Source organism: Parambassis ranga, chromosome 16 (genome assembly GCF_900634625.1).
Source record: "Parambassis ranga chromosome 16, fParRan2.1, whole genome shotgun sequence".
NCBI classification, from domain to species: domain Eukaryota; kingdom Metazoa; phylum Chordata; class Actinopteri; family Ambassidae; genus Parambassis; species Parambassis ranga.
Window position 1 is genome coordinate 1058526 of NC_041036.1, and position 15613 is coordinate 1074138.

The 15613-nt window shown below is 49.6% G+C and overlaps 1 protein-coding gene across 2 annotated transcripts in view; it reads right to left on the bottom strand.

Moving 5' to 3' along the window:
- Positions 1–3: 3 nt before the first annotated feature.
- The window catches only part of pear1 (platelet endothelial aggregation receptor 1), a 29149-nt gene continuing 13539 nt past the window's right edge, over positions 4–15613 (bottom strand). Inside the window, exons 1-23 of one of the 2 annotated variants that reach the window (XM_028426291.1) lie at positions 15037–15072; positions 14524–14634; positions 14330–14431; positions 14146–14246; positions 10967–11059; positions 7897–8143; positions 7138–7240; positions 6896–7032; positions 6595–6807; positions 6263–6437; positions 6072–6192; positions 5654–5817; positions 5047–5149; positions 4781–4933; positions 4580–4711; positions 4364–4495; positions 4151–4273; positions 3845–4063; positions 3599–3708; positions 3378–3504; positions 2749–2811; positions 1634–1828; positions 4–1442 (exon numbers count right to left, since the gene is read on the bottom strand). In XM_028426291.1, the coding sequence (XP_028282092.1) occupies positions 1291–1442; positions 1634–1828; positions 2749–2811; positions 3378–3504; positions 3599–3708; positions 3845–4063; positions 4151–4273; positions 4364–4495; positions 4580–4711; positions 4781–4933; positions 5047–5149; positions 5654–5817; positions 6072–6192; positions 6263–6437; positions 6595–6807; positions 6896–7032; positions 7138–7240; positions 7897–8143; positions 10967–11059; positions 14146–14246; positions 14330–14431; positions 14524–14630 (3072 nt within the window). In that variant the 5' untranslated portion in view covers positions 14631–14634; positions 15037–15072 and the 3' untranslated portion in view covers positions 4–1290. Of the gene's footprint in view, positions 1443–1633; positions 1829–2748; positions 2812–3377; positions 3505–3598; positions 3709–3844; positions 4064–4150; positions 4274–4363; positions 4496–4579; positions 4712–4780; positions 4934–5046; positions 5150–5653; positions 5818–6071; positions 6193–6262; positions 6438–6594; positions 6808–6895; positions 7033–7137; positions 7241–7896; positions 8144–10966; positions 11060–14145; positions 14247–14329; positions 14432–14523; positions 14635–15036; positions 15073–15613 lie in introns of those variants that run through there. The other variant, XM_028426290.1, reaches the window with a different exon arrangement.

The following is a 15613-nucleotide window of genomic DNA, read 5'->3' on the forward strand; positions in this document are numbered from 1 at the left end:
ACAAACACGTTTCCATGGTTACATTCAAAAAATATATGGCCATGCGTGGAATACAGAGAAGCTGACACAGCATTTTAAGCACCGCGTACATTCCGATGGTGGCCGTCGCCTCGTTAGCAGAAGGATGATGATTTGTTGTCGTGTTCTTGTGCTCTAACTGGATATGTGTTCAAATATAAAACGACTTGTAGCAGCATGAAGTGTGGAGAGTAGGTGTAGATGCGGTGTCATACACTGCAGTTCCTCTGGTGTCCACTAGAGGCTCGAGTCAATCCTCACAGACCTTCCGTGTTAAAATGTCCAACTTTACAGCAGCTCAACACAACTCACCTGTGTTAATGGTATTAAAGCTTAAAGATGGCCCTCTAGTGGCTGCACAGGGAACTGCTTTGGTCCTGCTTAGTGACGCCACACTGGGTTCTTCCATCTTTGAGCGCTGGCATTGTGGATGTGGGGGTGGAGACCTGGGCAATCTTAGGGGCGGGGGGGCGGAGGGGCTGTCATGAGGTGCATTATGGGTAACGTAGGCATCAGGCTGAGAGAAAGCAGAGTGAAATAAATGGTGGAGTACCTTTTAGACAAAATATTTTTTAGGTGAAGCGGCCCATACCTGGAACATTCATCATGCTGCTTTGATATGACCCGCAGTCGGTCTGCTGACCATTTTCACATCTATTTATAAGCATATGTGACCTCATAAACCCGCTGACATCATCATCATCTAAAATATGGCTGCACTCTGACGAGGCTAAAAATATATTTCATTCTATATTTACAAAGCTTTCAGCCAAAAGCTGGAACGAACAGGAGACGTTTGTGTCCCTGAATGCAGCATGAAGTCCTCTAACATGATTCTTTTGACTTTCAGGTGACTAAAAACATCAGGAAATGACATCATGTGACCTGGAAGGGGGTCCAGCTGCGAGGAGCTCGTCCAGAGCGTGATAAAAGGGGGGGGGGGGGGGTGCTGTAAAAAGAGCAGCTGATCAGTAGAAAACAAAAAGTGTCAAACACTAAAATGTCAGCATGTAGATTAGTTCAAATACACAAACATTCCCGCTGCTCTCTGTAAAGTCCTCAGGCTCTGCTCTTCCTCGCCTCAGCCTGAATGGTGAAGCCGGTACCACTTTGAGCCCACAGGGGGCGGTGTTGAGAGGATGGAGGGTAAACATCCACAGTAAACAGTTTGTCAGCGCCTCTCTCTCATTTACAGGGATCTTTTCTTCATCATCTCCAAAGTGAAGATGAGGAGGAGGATGAAGAAGGGAGGGGGGGGGGTGAGGCTGACAGTCACTGAGGTGTTCTCCTGGGGGAGGGGCAGGGTGAAGGGGGGCGGCGGACCGGAGGCAGGTCGTAGTGCCCCGGGATGTGGCTGTTCACGGGGAGGTCATAGTGGCTGTGTGGGTCCTCGTGAGGGGCGTGGCCAAGGGAGCGCTGACGCTCTGGGAATAAAACAAAGGGTTAATACACCAATTAAAAAACTTTTATTCAAATACTAAATATTTATAATGTCCTGAATCACTTTATAAACTTTAATCATGCAGCTCAGTCAGCTCCATGTTCTTTATGCTGTGCTGCCACATGGTGTCTGCAGGTGCAGCCCTGCTGAGGCCTGCAGCAGGTCACAGCTCACCTCGGCGTAGGGTGGCGGTGCTGAAGGGCGGCGGGCTGATCTCGGTGTACGCCCGCTCTCTGGGGACGGCTGACTTCATCTCCATGTAGCTGCTCTCTGGGGGGCAGAAGGGCAGGCCGGGCAGATCTTTGATGGTGGCGTAAGGGTTCTCACTGTTCAGAGAGCTGCTGCTCACCGCCACCGAGTCCTTCAGCTCTGTCAGAGCAAAGAGAGGAAGAGGAGGCAGAATGCAGCGTTAGGATTTTTCTCCTACAAATATACATTTCCTGTGAAGATGCTGACCCACCAGAAGAATATATTAACTGTTTTTATGTCGACTGTCTGATTTTAATGTCATTTTAACAGCAGCTGAGCTTTAGCCATACTCAGACCTGTAGTAACCAGAGGCCTCCAGCAGGGGGAGGGGGTGGCGCTGTTGAGCTGTGACAACAGCAGGTCGCTTCCGGAACTTCAGTTCGCGTCCAAGCATCAAAAATCCTCCTTTTCCAGGCGCAAGTCCCTTCATAACAACACTTCATGTCCCTGGTGTGTTCGCGGAATGTGTTTACATGTTCATGTAGGTCCCTCTGATCAGGTGAGTCCGTTTATTGCGCAGCACCGAGCTGAATTACCCGGCGACGCAACAAGCTAGCAGTGCTAGCAGTGCTAACCGCGGAGAACCGCGTCCTTGTAGATTTGGCCTTCGGGAAAATAAACTATTGATTTCAGTGCAATAAATAAACGAGATTCTGATCGATTCCTCATATTAATCAACCCAGTTCAATCTTTCTGACACTATCTTTCAAACAAACAAGCGATAAAACAAAATCTCGCGAGATTTGATAACATTAGCGCGGTAGTTTGCTGTAGCTTGTTTTACTAATTTAAGTAAAATAACTACTGAAAATATCAAATAGATCCTACAAATGTAGACATGCATCATTACCCTGAAATGACTGATTTATGACAGCATCCTGCTGGTTTGTTATTAAAGTTTTATGACTGATAAATTATGGTTAAGTGAGGTCACTGTAGATCTGTCTTGTTGAGGTTTCGGTTTAAATGTTATTTTTTGGTTCTGTGGCTCCACAGCAGGAGGTACGGTAGGAGAGAAGAGAAAGCAGGAGATGGAGCACCTTTGTTGTAATACTTTCCGAGGCTGGCGCTGTAGCTGTAGCTCCTGTCGATGCCAAAAGCTCCTGTAAACAATAAAAGACAAATCAGCCGTCTTCATTTTCATTTATGGCAAAGTAATCAAAAGCAGATCAGCGGAAAGATGTGGAAACACGCAGAATCAATACCAGGTGAGAGATTTGTGCTGGCGCTGCAGCTCTCATCATTTTTATGAAGTCTTTATTGTTTTACTGTGTGTATCGCTCGTGGGGAAATGTGGTTGTCGATAAAGCTGTTACTGAACGACCCGGCCCTGAATTATTCCACTTTTCCACCATGTTTTATTATGTTTGTTCCTTCCAGAAGGTCGTGATCAATACGAGTCGGGTGCAGGGTCTTTTTAAAGAACTCTTCTGATGTCGATTTTATCCTGAAAGAATATCGCAGCCTTCCACTGACACTGATCTGGCTGCATTAGCAGAAAGATTTTACTGATTAGTTTTATTTCATTGTGGGCACGGGGTAAGAAGACCGACTCCTTCCTTTTATTAGCTTGTAAACGTTAATCTGCTCATTTCATTTTTACTCCACAGCTGCGAGTGTTTCCTCCTAATGGCTGAAAAGGCAGCGGATCCAGGTGCGACTCGCTGACCTGAGTCTTTGTGGGGCTCGTGGTGCTTCCAGTCTGCAGGCAGCGTGGCGTTGGGCTCCACCCCAAACAGACCCCGCCTCTCCCTCTCTGCATTCTTCACACTGCAGAACAGCTGGTTGTTAGTGTTCTGTGCAAAGAGACAAAGAACGACGGCCCATCAGGAGGAGCTGTGACTCACAGCGCTGTCACATGATTTGAGTGCCTTTTTGACGGAGACTCACCTTGATGGTGCGGTCGTGGTTGTTGGGGAGGTGCGGCAGCGGAGGCCGGTTCTGGCTCAGCGTGTGGTAGCTGGGGTTGGAGTAGTAGTGGTGGTAGCTGTGAGGAACATCTGCAGGCCGAAAACAAACACACAGAGTCACATCTGCCGCCTGAAGGTCGGTGAAATGCACGTCGATAAAAGCAGAGTGTGCACACTGGTATCAGGGGTAAAGCTGTGTGTGTTGCTGTGGACCTAAGGGAACCACCTGGGACGGCGTATTCAGAGTTGACGGTGCGGCTGGTGGAGAAGGTGACGGTGGGCGTGTTGTTCTGTTTGTCCTTCTGCCTGCGGCGGTAGAGCAGCAGCAGAGCCAGCAGCAGGACCACCAGGATGATGAGCACGACAATGCCGCTGATGGCCCCCCATGACTCCCTCTCGCCAGGAGGAAGAGGAACCATGACGCTCTCCGACTGCTCCGCTGAGTCTGTCACAAACACACATATTATCCAGGAACTCAGTCAGAGCGAAGCCGGCGTCCATATGGATAGAATGACGGTGTGTGTCTCTGTACCTTGCTTGCAGTCGTCTCTTCCACTTTCACACACACAGTCTCCGATGAAGCGGTCACAGAGCTGGTGGGCAGGACAGGAGCAGGACTGAGTGCAGAACGGGCCGAAACGTCCGGGACTGCAGGCTGGAAGACAGCAGGTGTTACTTCTATCAGTGGTGAGATTGATTGTTTGCTTATCAGTGTGACATACTGTAGCTGTGTGCAATCACTCACGTTTGGAGCAGTCGGTAGCCGTCCAGCCAGGCAGACATTCACAGTGACCGTCTCTGTGGTCACATGTGGCGTTGTTGGCGCAGATCACGCACACCTCAGAGCACCGTTTGCCATAGAAACCAGCGGGACAGACTGTAAACACACAACACCACCTATAAATGACCCGCGCCGGATTTCAGCGACATTAGAAATCAGCCACATGCTCAGAGCGCCCACCCTGGTCACAGTTCTGGCCCATGTATCCCGGCAGGCAGTCGCACTCTCCGGTCACATGATGGCAGCGGTATAACTGGCCACAGGACGGGCACGGCAGGCTGCACTGGTCACCGTACCTCCCAGCTCCGCACTCTGGGAGACAAAGAGAAGGTCAGACTCGCACACATCAGCCCTGCATCGCTGAGCAGTAGTACCACTCACTGTTCTGACAGGCGACCCCCCAGTAACCTGGGCGACACACACACTCTCCGGTTTCTCTCTCGCATGTGTCACTGTTGGGGCAGTGCTTGAAACAGGTCTGGTTGCAGTGGCGCCCCCACAGGCCGTCTGAGCACGGCTCGCTGCAGCGCCGGCCTGAAGAAGGTGACGAAACACACAGACTCACCGACGGGCGCTCAACAGTGAGGATAAAACCTGTGGCTCTATGACCGAGCTGGCACCGACACCGGCACCGTGTCATCACTCACCCCACCAGCCTGGCCGGCAGCGGCACTCCCCGGTGGAAGCTTGGCAGCCGTCAGCATGGACACAGTCACACCTCTTCAGGCAGCCAGGGCCGAACGTGCCCATCTGCACAGAGAACCAGAGCCAACAGGCAGAGAGGAATCATCAGGGGAGTCTCCTCAGACTTCAGCCAGAGACAGACAAATACTGCACCGTGTGTGTGTGTGTGTGTCTGTGTGTGTGTGTGCGCTCACAGCCTGCAGGGCTGGCAGGATATACACATGAGGGTAACATATCCAAAAGGCTGATTATTTCTTCTGCAGACTGACCAGTCAGCACAAGCATGCACTGGACTTATCAGCAGAATGTGACTCCACAGGTTGACACACGGTGCATTTTGTTCTTATCTTCCAGAGTGAGTTATTTCTTTTCAGCACTCCAGAAAGTTTTCTGTTGCTTTGGAAGCCGAACAGTAGAAAAAGAAGTGGCTTTTATTTATTAATTTGTGTTAGAATTTCCCTGTTTCCCACTCCTGACTACATCAGTAAGTAAACGGTGTGTCCTCCAGGGGAGGAACATGTTTGATGGCTCTTTTAATTTCTGATCTTCCTGTTCAGCCTGTTCACTCACCGGACACGGCTGGTCGCAGAGCGCCCCCTGCCAGCCGGCTGTGCAGCTGCAGGATCCGTCTGCAGGGTCGCATTTCGCCCCGTTGGCGCAGTGGCAGGTGGCGTTGCATCCTGGGCCCCAGGTTCCCTCGGAGCAGGGGATGGAGCATTTCGTTCCTCGCCAGCCTGCACACAGACACACACAGACACACACGGTAAGTCACGCTCTGTGTTTTAAGTTCTTTTACTAAAATCAGCTGTAGAGCTCAGCCTGAAGCTCAGAAAAATACTCTGAGTGTTGGTCACAGTCCATCATGGCTTCCTGCTGTTGCAGAGGAGGACAGGACTTGCAGTTCTTTACAGAATCTTGTTGGTTTGAACCTTTATTTTTGGCAAATTTTAATAAAACGTAAGTTGAGGTGTTCTGTGGAGAGTGTTACCCTCTTTGCAGAAGCACGCCCCGTCGATCGGCGAGCAGTCCACAGAGTTTTTACAGGAGCACTCCAGGGAGCAGTTCTTTCCGAAGGTGCCGCTCTTACAGGAACTCTCACAGTGGACCCCCTGCAGGCACGGATCAGAGCTCAGCTGTGTGAAAATAAGTCTGATCCATGTTAGGGCTGAACCCACTCACCGTGAAGCCGGGCGGGCAGCGGCACTGCCCTGTGGCGCTGTCACACACCCCTCCGTTCACACACAGACACGGCTCCAGGCAGCCCTGACCGTAGAAACCGTGAGCGCAGGTCTCGTTGCAGTAAAGCCCCGCCCACCCCGGCTGGCACGTGCACTCTCCTCTCATTGGGTGGCAGCTGGACAAAAACAAGCAGACATGAATATAAATGAGGCCGCGAGAACGGTCAGTGTGAGCACTAACTTAGCACCATTAGCAGTCACCACCCTGAAACTGAGGGAAACACCCGTGTGGTCGGCAGCACGCCACGTTCACCTGCATGCTGTACCGCTCACCTGAGTGTGTGTCTGTCCTGACAGAGACACGTGCGCTCACAGTGCATGCCGTATTTCCCAGCTGCGCACATCCTGTCCCTGCAGTGTGGCCCGCTGAAGCCCGGCTCACACAGACACGCTCCGTCTATGTTGTAACAGCGCGCACCGTTGGCGCAGTCACACACACCTTTACAGTCCTGACCGTAGGTGCCTGCAGCACACTCCTCATTACACCTGAGGAAACACACACACACACATGTGGACCTGTTGTAATGGCAATGATACACTTCCATAATATTAACAACAAATTCAGCTAACACACCTGTTTCCAGTGAAACCTTTAGCGCACCGGCACTGTCCTGTTTCGGGGTCACACTTGCCGCTGTTGTGGCAGACACACTCCTCCGTACAGTTCGGCCCAAACTTTCCCTCTGGGCAGCGCTCCGTGCAGACAGGACCCTGCAAGACAGCGAGGATAGACCCAAATGATTTGACCTGAGTCGCCTCCTGCAGATGTTTGAAACAAAGAAACCTCTCCAGTTTGTTAGAACGAGAGACACGTACCCTCCATCCAGGGGGGCAGTCACAGATCCCTTTGCCCTTGCAGATGCCTCCATTCTGGCAGGGGCATCGCGCCTGGCATCTCCTCGTACAGGCCTTCTCACAGCTGAGAGGGGAACAGAGGAAAGTCTGCATCAGTTCTAGCAGAGCTGGCTCTGCTGCAGCTCAGTGCCGCTGAAACGTGTCTTTGACCAATCACGCCACAGATGACTTGGCTTGAACTATTGTATAATGTTTTCTAATGCACCCTGGAGGTGAATGAGCATGAACAGGCTGCAGATATATACACGATCCATCAGTGTAAATGATCCCATAATCACAGCTGCCAGGCTCTTATATTATTATAGTGAAGTTTCCACTAAAGTCAGTGTTAGAAGAGTTTTCAGTGCTTACTCAGCCTCACGGGGCACCTAAAAACCAGGGTGTAACAGAAGACACAAAAACCTTCTGAGGTAATGAAGTGATGTGTGAGCGAAGTGCAGCGTCCAATGAGAAGAAAGAATCAACATCATCATCATCAGCACACAGGAAGCGTCCATGTTTAGCTACAGAGCTACAAAGAGACTCATGTCAGTACCTTCTCATTCTCAAGAAGAGTGTGTGTGTGTCCACACTCCTTCCAGCATGTGTTGATGAATATCTAACTTTAGCCTGAGCAGACCGCAGCCACACAAAGACCTGCAGGAGGCGCTGGTCCGTCCTCACAGACTCTGGTGTTAAATTCAAATGGTCTCTGATGTGTTTACATTTCTGTGCACTTACAAAGTCCCAGTGAATCCGTCCCGACATGAGCACTCTCCTGTCTTCTTATCGCAGGATCCTCCCGTCCCACACTTGCACCTCTGCAGGCAGCCTCTCCCGAAGGTGCCGGCCGGACACGGGTCCTCACAGTATTGTCCTATGAAGCCCGGAGGACACTGACAGGTCCCCTTCACAGGGTCACACAGAGCTCCACTCTCACAGCGACACTGCCGAGTGCAGCCAGGACCCCAGTGTTTGTCATCACAGGCTGAAAGGTAAACCGAAAACATCTCATCATCATGCTTCTGTGCTCCTGTATCAGTCAGTGTGGAAACAGAAAGACAAACATCAATTAACATTGTGCCCACAGGAGTCACACGTCATGACAGAACGGGCTCCACCTGTTAAAGATATTTAACTATTTGCATTTTCTCTTCAACAGAGTGTGTTTAATGACCGATTCTCACAGGTAAGAATGTCTCATTAATATAAACTGCTGCCGTCCACGTCCATTCGCTGGTTCGTTGTGCGTCTGCATGAGCAGCCGGCTCCTGCAGAGGCCTCCGTAAATCTCCCCCCGCTGCCCTGCAGAACGTCTGTGTAAACATCAGCCCTGCTCCAGCTGGGTTTCTCATTACTCAACATGACACGGTGCTGCGGAGCTCTCTGCTGTGCCCACACAGAGAACAAGTTATGATTCCTTTAAACAAAAGAGGCTCCGACTCAGTGCAATAAACACTGCAGCTGCTCCGAGCCAAATTTGGCTTCAGAGGAGAAGCAGGTCTTTGTGTTTTTCATGTGTGCAGCAGGATGGACACACACTGCTCACATAACAAAAGGACGACTCACAGCAGGTCAGCATGAAATTGTCGGAACCAGCTTTTAGCCTGTGAGCAGATAACTGTCGCCCATCCATCAGTTACGTCAGCGTCACCGGATCTCATGTTTTCTCTGCGCCGTCTGAAGTTCAAGTAATGGATGAGAAATCTGAAGTATGCAGCCATGACGGATGTGGGTTCTCTCAGCGGGTGGAGATCTCTTCATCGTGAATTGAAATCCAAACCTTGTGTGAATCTCTGCTGCACAGCCAATCGTCAGCCTTCTGTAATATTAACCATTCAAAAACGTGTCCGTCCTCTGAGCTCCATGTAAATCTGCCTGCCGGGTCCAAAGTATCTGCTGGTAATCTGACACTCCCATGGATGCCGGAGCAGGAGGAAGACCGCGGCAGCAGACGCTCTTCCTCTGCTGAAGGTTTAATCTGACGAGTCTGTTTGTGTTGTGTGACTTCATGTACAGTCCTGTTTAAATCAAAATGGGCCATAAGTGAGTTACAGTGATCTTATTATTTTGCCTCGGTGGTTTTTGTTCCATCTGCAGCCCGGCAGAGCTCGTCTCAGTGTTTAGAGAAGCAGCAGCGTTACTGGGAGGTTGATGGAAAATGTGGGCAATGAAAGTGAGACCACTGTGTGTGTGTGTGTGTGTGTGTGCAGCTGTTTTAATGGCAGTGCTGGGGGGGGGGGGTCCAGTGTCACGTCTGACTTGAAGAAAACTGTTTTTAGTTGCAGCATGTTTAATCCTTTTCTCGTTCAACACTCAGGATTCCAAAGTCTGCTCAGATTTGTCAGAATGTGAACTTTCCGATGTTCCTGAACGCATCGTGTGTGACAAAAATCGTCCAGATCTGATCTTAAAATTAGGGGAAAATAAAGTAAAGAAACAAATAAACTGCACGTCCTCAGCAACAACCAGGAAGCCATGATGGACTCACATCAGTCTGACCCTAACGCTTCTCCGCTCGTTGCCTGTTGTACCTTCATCACATGCACTTCATTCAGCCACTGATTTAATCACTGTAATCAGAAATGTAACATCATGGAGAGTTTTCCTGTGTTTGGATCTGATTATTTGTGGAGAATCTCAAACAGGTGTAGAAGTTTCTTGTGTGATTTTTGTGTGATCGTGATACTTAAACATGTAAACTCCAGTCAGACGGCAGCGCCTGGAAGCTCTCTGCTTCTGGTCACGATGAGAATGGAACAAAACTGCACATGCGCCTGTTGGAGGCCTCCAACCAAACTAGCCAACATGTCCCAGTGTGTGTGACCTTTGCCCTGTTAGATATGAATCTGTGTTTCAGTGGGACTTCCAGAGTAAACAGAGCCCGGCTGACAGACAGAGAATCAGTAAAATGGCCTGTGCCAGCTGACACACGCTCGGTCCTTCATGAGGGATGCGATGGGAACGTTTTCCCCGCTCTCCTGTGTATTCTGAGCAGCAGTTTGGGTTTTTGCATCCCTATAATCGCCTGGACGTCTGAGAGACAGCCTGACCGTCACTCTTTTTTCTCCGTAGTCATGGGCAAACTATGAAAACATCAGGCCCCTCTCCTCTTTCCCACAGTTAAATAGCTCAACACACAGGCATCCAGGAAGCGTCGAGTCTTATTCTGCCAGAAAAAAGAGGACATTAGAGGACGAAGCAGTGGAGCCGAGCAGAGAGAAAACAAAGAGAAACTCAAAGTAAGAGGAGCCGCATGCGAGAGGAGGAGAGTGGGTAACATTTTCCATTTCCCCTTCCCGTCATCTCCCTGTCAGGACTTCAACCACAGCCCGCTGGAGCTGACTCCTCCTCTGAGCGGAGAACTGGAGGAGGAGGAAGAGGAGGGCTGCGTACTGTTGACCCAGCTGACTGCGATGAAATGGGCTGAGTGTAGTGGAAAAACAGTGAAGTTTCAGGGGAGACGGGTCGCTGCTGTTATATAACCCCCACTCAGTATATCAGTATCAGTATAAGCTGGTCCTCCACTTCATTAAGAGAAGCATCATTAGGACCAACAGTGAGAGCTGGAGGTGCAGATCCTGCTGGAGCACTGAACCGCTCTCTGGGCCGAGGCTGACGTTAATGACTCATCGCTCTGCAAGCTGTAATGCTCCCTGGCTGTTTCCACTGGAAAAGGCCGTCGGTGTGTGTGTGTGTGTGTGTGTGTGTGTGTGATGCAGCCACCTGACTGTTGGCCAGTTGTCATTTCCTGTTGTGTGTGTGTAGTGTGTTTGGAGGAGAGAGAGAGAGAGAAAAGGATGCTTCATACCGCTGGAGCAGTCGTCTCCTCGCCAGCGTCCCTCACACTGACAGCGGTCCGGAGCGACGCAGCGACCGTGGACACACTCTTTAGTGCAGCGAGCTGTCGAAGACAAACACAACAAGCATGTGTGTTTAAATAAATGTGTGTTTATTTTTGGACAAAACAACATCAGGAGGTTTGTTCAGAGCGGCTTCAGTCATAAACGGTTCAAAGTGAATGTCCTGTGACAAACGGCAGAAAACAGCTTCACCCTTCAGGCTCGGGTTTGTGTCAACACGATGTTTTGGATTTTTTCCAAGCTGCAGTCTGCAGGGAGAGAAATGACGAGACAAAGGAAGTGGTGGAGGTTCCACCTCAGGGTGCAGCAGCCCCCAGAATCCCACAAACTGAATCTAAATATGGACTATCAGAACGTTTCCATCGTCTTAAAGTGGCCTCTGACCTAAAATCAAAACGTTTTCATGGACTTTGACTTTACGTTTCTTTGTGAAATGTTTCAGGTGATTTTGTGTAACAGAGCAAAACCAGAAGACTTCTATTTTCCATGTAAAGTCCTCGACTCACTGATCAATCTGTTCCTGTCGCTGCACATGCTGTGACTGCATACATCATGTTTGTCTCTTCTGTTATTATCCACTGTGTGGCTGTTAAATCTGTCCTAATGAAGCACTTTGAAGATGTTTGTTCAGTCAAAAGTCTGTTGAGCTGAATCACATTCATCCCCTTTAATTTATTCCACCCATCATAAGCTGTGAGGGAGCTGCCAGCTCGACAGCTGGGCTCAGCCGCGCAGCATTAAGATGCCATTCATACTGTTACAAAGCCTCCTCGTTAAAGGACTCGAGTGGTTCTGCTGATAATTAAGTTCAAACACACACGTATGAGTGGGAAACACTCGTTTAGACCTGAATCTCTTCAGGTTTGGTTTGTTTTCACATTCAAACACAAACATTTCACTGACGGTTTGTTTCTGTTCTTTCATTGAAGGCGTGTGGATGCTGCAGGAGAGGGACCAGGTCATCAGAAGGAGGAGGTGAGTGTGATGATGTGTCTTTAGAAAGACTGAAAATAAAGCTGCAGTCAGCTGACGGAGGCTTGAATCTTAAATCAGCATGAAGCTGCGGCTGGCAGTGAGTGACCATAAATGAGCCGAGCGTTTATCCAAGAGTTCAGCTTTTCAAACACGGAGCGCAGAAACCGTGTTATTACCGGGCTGAGATCATCCTCTGATGTATGTGGAGCTTTGTAAACCGGACCCTCGAGTGGTTCCACTTTATTTATACACGTCAGCATCAACAGGGTGTCGGCGCATGGCCGACAGCTGCACGACAACAGCCCGCATCAACGAGGTCTGTTTACCTGTACCGCTTCAAACATGCACCTCGGGTGGATTCAAACCTCTGGATGACCTCAGGGACGGGTGATGCCATGATATCTGGACATTTTCCTTAACGTTGGCCTTCCTGCTCGAGGTGTTTCCTGTTAAAGGGGAGGTTTTCTTGCCATTGTCTGCTTCTGAGTGCTTGCTCAGGGTTCAGGTTCTGGGTCAACTCTGAGTAAAGCACCTTGAGACGACCTTCTTAATAAACTGTAAAACATTAGCATGACCTAGAACATGTAACTAGGGCTGCAACGATTACTCGAGTACTCGAGTAATGTTCGAGGGCAAAATGACAACTAATTTAGTACTCGATGACTCGTTTAGTGACGTCACCGGGGATGATTCTCTTGTGGCGTAGTGGGATGATCAGTGCTTTGGGTGCAAGAGGTCCCGGGTTTGAGACGCAGGTGAGCTGTTTACACACACACACACACAGCTATGATATTTACATGTGATCCGAGTACTCAAGTAATCGCAACAATAATCGCCGAGTATCAAAATACTCGTTTGTTGCAGCCCTACATGTAACATTAAAATAATCTAAATCAAAACAAATTACAGAACAGATTAACAGATTAGAAAATGTAAAGATGGACGAAAATAAAACGGCCATCATCCGGTTCAGACCTGACATGCAGCCCTGAGTAATCCTGCCCTGTTATGGAGTTCTTTCACATCATGGACGGCTTCCATCTGCTTTAAGAAGAAGCCTGTGGAGTTACAGTCGTGCTGAGTGTGGATCATATTCACATGAAGCCGGTTTAGCTGTGATCTGTGTGTGTGTGTGTGTGTGTGCTCCACACATCCTCAGCTGATGAAATAAAAAGTCGCTGAACTGATGTGAAATCCTGAAGTGAAAATATATTGAATATATTTGACTTGAGAATTCCAGCAATTACTGGCAGTAGCTTGAGAAGCTCCGGTGGGAATCAAACCCATAATTTAGGTTATTCATGTGCCACATGCTGCTCACACTGAGTGTGGAAAAAAGATGGAGAAAAAGCTGCTTACTGTGAGTAATCAGCATGAGTTAGTGTGTGAGTAAACGTCACATTGTTTCGCTCACAAACCGCAGGAAGAAAAAGTTGCGCTACTGCGCTGGGTTCCTGCTGACACCGTCCGTCCAGCAGCACATCGCTGTTTGTGTTTGTGTGAAATACGAAGACAATCTGACGAAGACGCTTGTTTAAGAAGCTGCTGGAACAAAACTCCCTTTGTGTAAACACACAGACAGAGCTGTGTTTGAAGTATTTATTTAATGCAGCACGCTCTAAAACCCAGAAAGGGCCAGAATCCTGAAACCTGAACCCTGAACCCTGAAACCTGCATCTGTCTGATCAGATGTCTGAAGAAGACGTTTACTTTTTATTTTAGGACACTAACAGGCGGCTAGACGAGGCTACAGATGTTCAAACATGTCTGAACTCTGTGCGGACTCCGACTCCCAGAATGCACTGGGCTGGTTGCTTCAGACTGCTAGTCAGAGCCATTAAAGCGAGGCTAAACAGAATATGACCCGTCTGTGAGCACTCTCAGTCTGTGCTGCGTCTGTCTCTTCCTGTTTCTTTTAGGTTCCAGCTCTCCTCTGTCCATGTGTGGACCAAAGCTGTCCTGTCACATGTTTGTGGACGCTGCAGAGACTCCAGCAGCTGTCCCTGCCCCGACCAGCCGATAAAAGCAGCAGATTAAATTTTAAAAAGGTCCTTCTACTCAGACAGAGCTGGGTTGATGGGGTTGTTTTGGACCTCTGCCCCCCTCAGTCTGTCTCAGGTGGTGTTTGAGGGATCCCTCCACAGTTACTTACGGACACATTTGCCTCCGCTCTCATAGTAGCCCGGACAGCACTGGTATCTCTTGCGGTAGTCCGTCTTCACCGCCTGCCTGTAGGCTGTTTTGTAGGTGATCCTGAAAGAATAACAAAAACTTTTAAGTGCCCTACTGGCAGGAAGAAGAAGTCAGGAACAGGAAGTGAGTCATCACGCTGCTACCTGTGGCGCGTGCATCTGTAGGAGGTCCGAGGGTCCGAGCAGGGCTCCTCTGTCACATGGTCATAAGGATGTGAGTAGGACTCTTTCACTGAGGTGGTGAAGCTGAAAAAAAAGAATCAGATGAGAGGAACAACCAGCTGCTGAGGATCTTTGACAGTTAGCACCCAGCGGCTAGCATGTCACTGGGGCCTCACCTCTCCCACAGGCTGCAGACGTTGGGGTCTCCTGGGTTCAGGGAGCAGCTCAGACCAATCAGGAAGCTGAGAAGCAGTAGGACGGCAGCACTGGGCGGCGGTGGCATGGTCCTGAAGGGAAACAAAAGGATGCACGTTTACAGAGGAATGAAGCACTTCAGCGGTGACGGCAGAGCCAGAACACGCTGCTATTGTTCCAATTGCTGTTCCCATTGTTGTTTTTGTTTACTATAATTAACTGTGGTGGATGGAGCCATTCATTAAAATCTGGTTTTAAGTGCTCATAAAACCTCCGACTGTTAAAGAGTTCATTAAACGCTCAGCAGAGGTGAGGCGAAGTTCCAGACATGAGCGCAGCGCTGTCCGCTCCCCGCTGAGCTCCACGCCGTCTCAACACACAGAACATTAAACCGTCCTCAGCAGACTCCCCGACGGGAGCTCTGGGGTAGAGCGAGCCGAGACCCAGAAACAGGGATCAGAGTCCAGAAATGTGACTCCAAACGTCGTCCTGACCTCTATCAATCAGCGCAGCCTCCTCTGCTGTCCCCGTCCAGCAGCATCTGGATCCAATCAGAGACTCTGTGGCCCAGCACAGGGACCCTGTTAGGCTCCCAGGGAGCAGAGGGAAGACCGTTTCTCCCCCCCTCTCTTAAAAATATCCCACAAAATGAACACAAGTTCACGCAGGCCAGTGCCGTTTGTGAGGATTCTGCTCGTATCGTGGGAATGCTTTGGCATTTCTGAAAAATGAGGACGTCGTGTTGACACAGGACCGGTCCGGCATGTTCCCCACTGTTTTCTCAACAAGTCCCCAACGACCGAGTTTCTGTACCACAGCTTCTGGTGAAGGACTGGTCAGGACTAAGTGAATCCGCCGCCAGCAGACATGCATGCACCTCATGGATACATAAACTGATATGTTACTGGGAGGAGGGTAAACCTGTGGACTGTACAGGACTACGGGTGGACACTGAGAGATTGGTCCAGGCTCCAGTTGAAACCAAAGCCATGAACTGTGGATGTGACCCCAGCTGCTGGCTGTAGTCTCCTCTCCATCTTGACACTGTTAACTTCTCCTTCGTGTCATCTA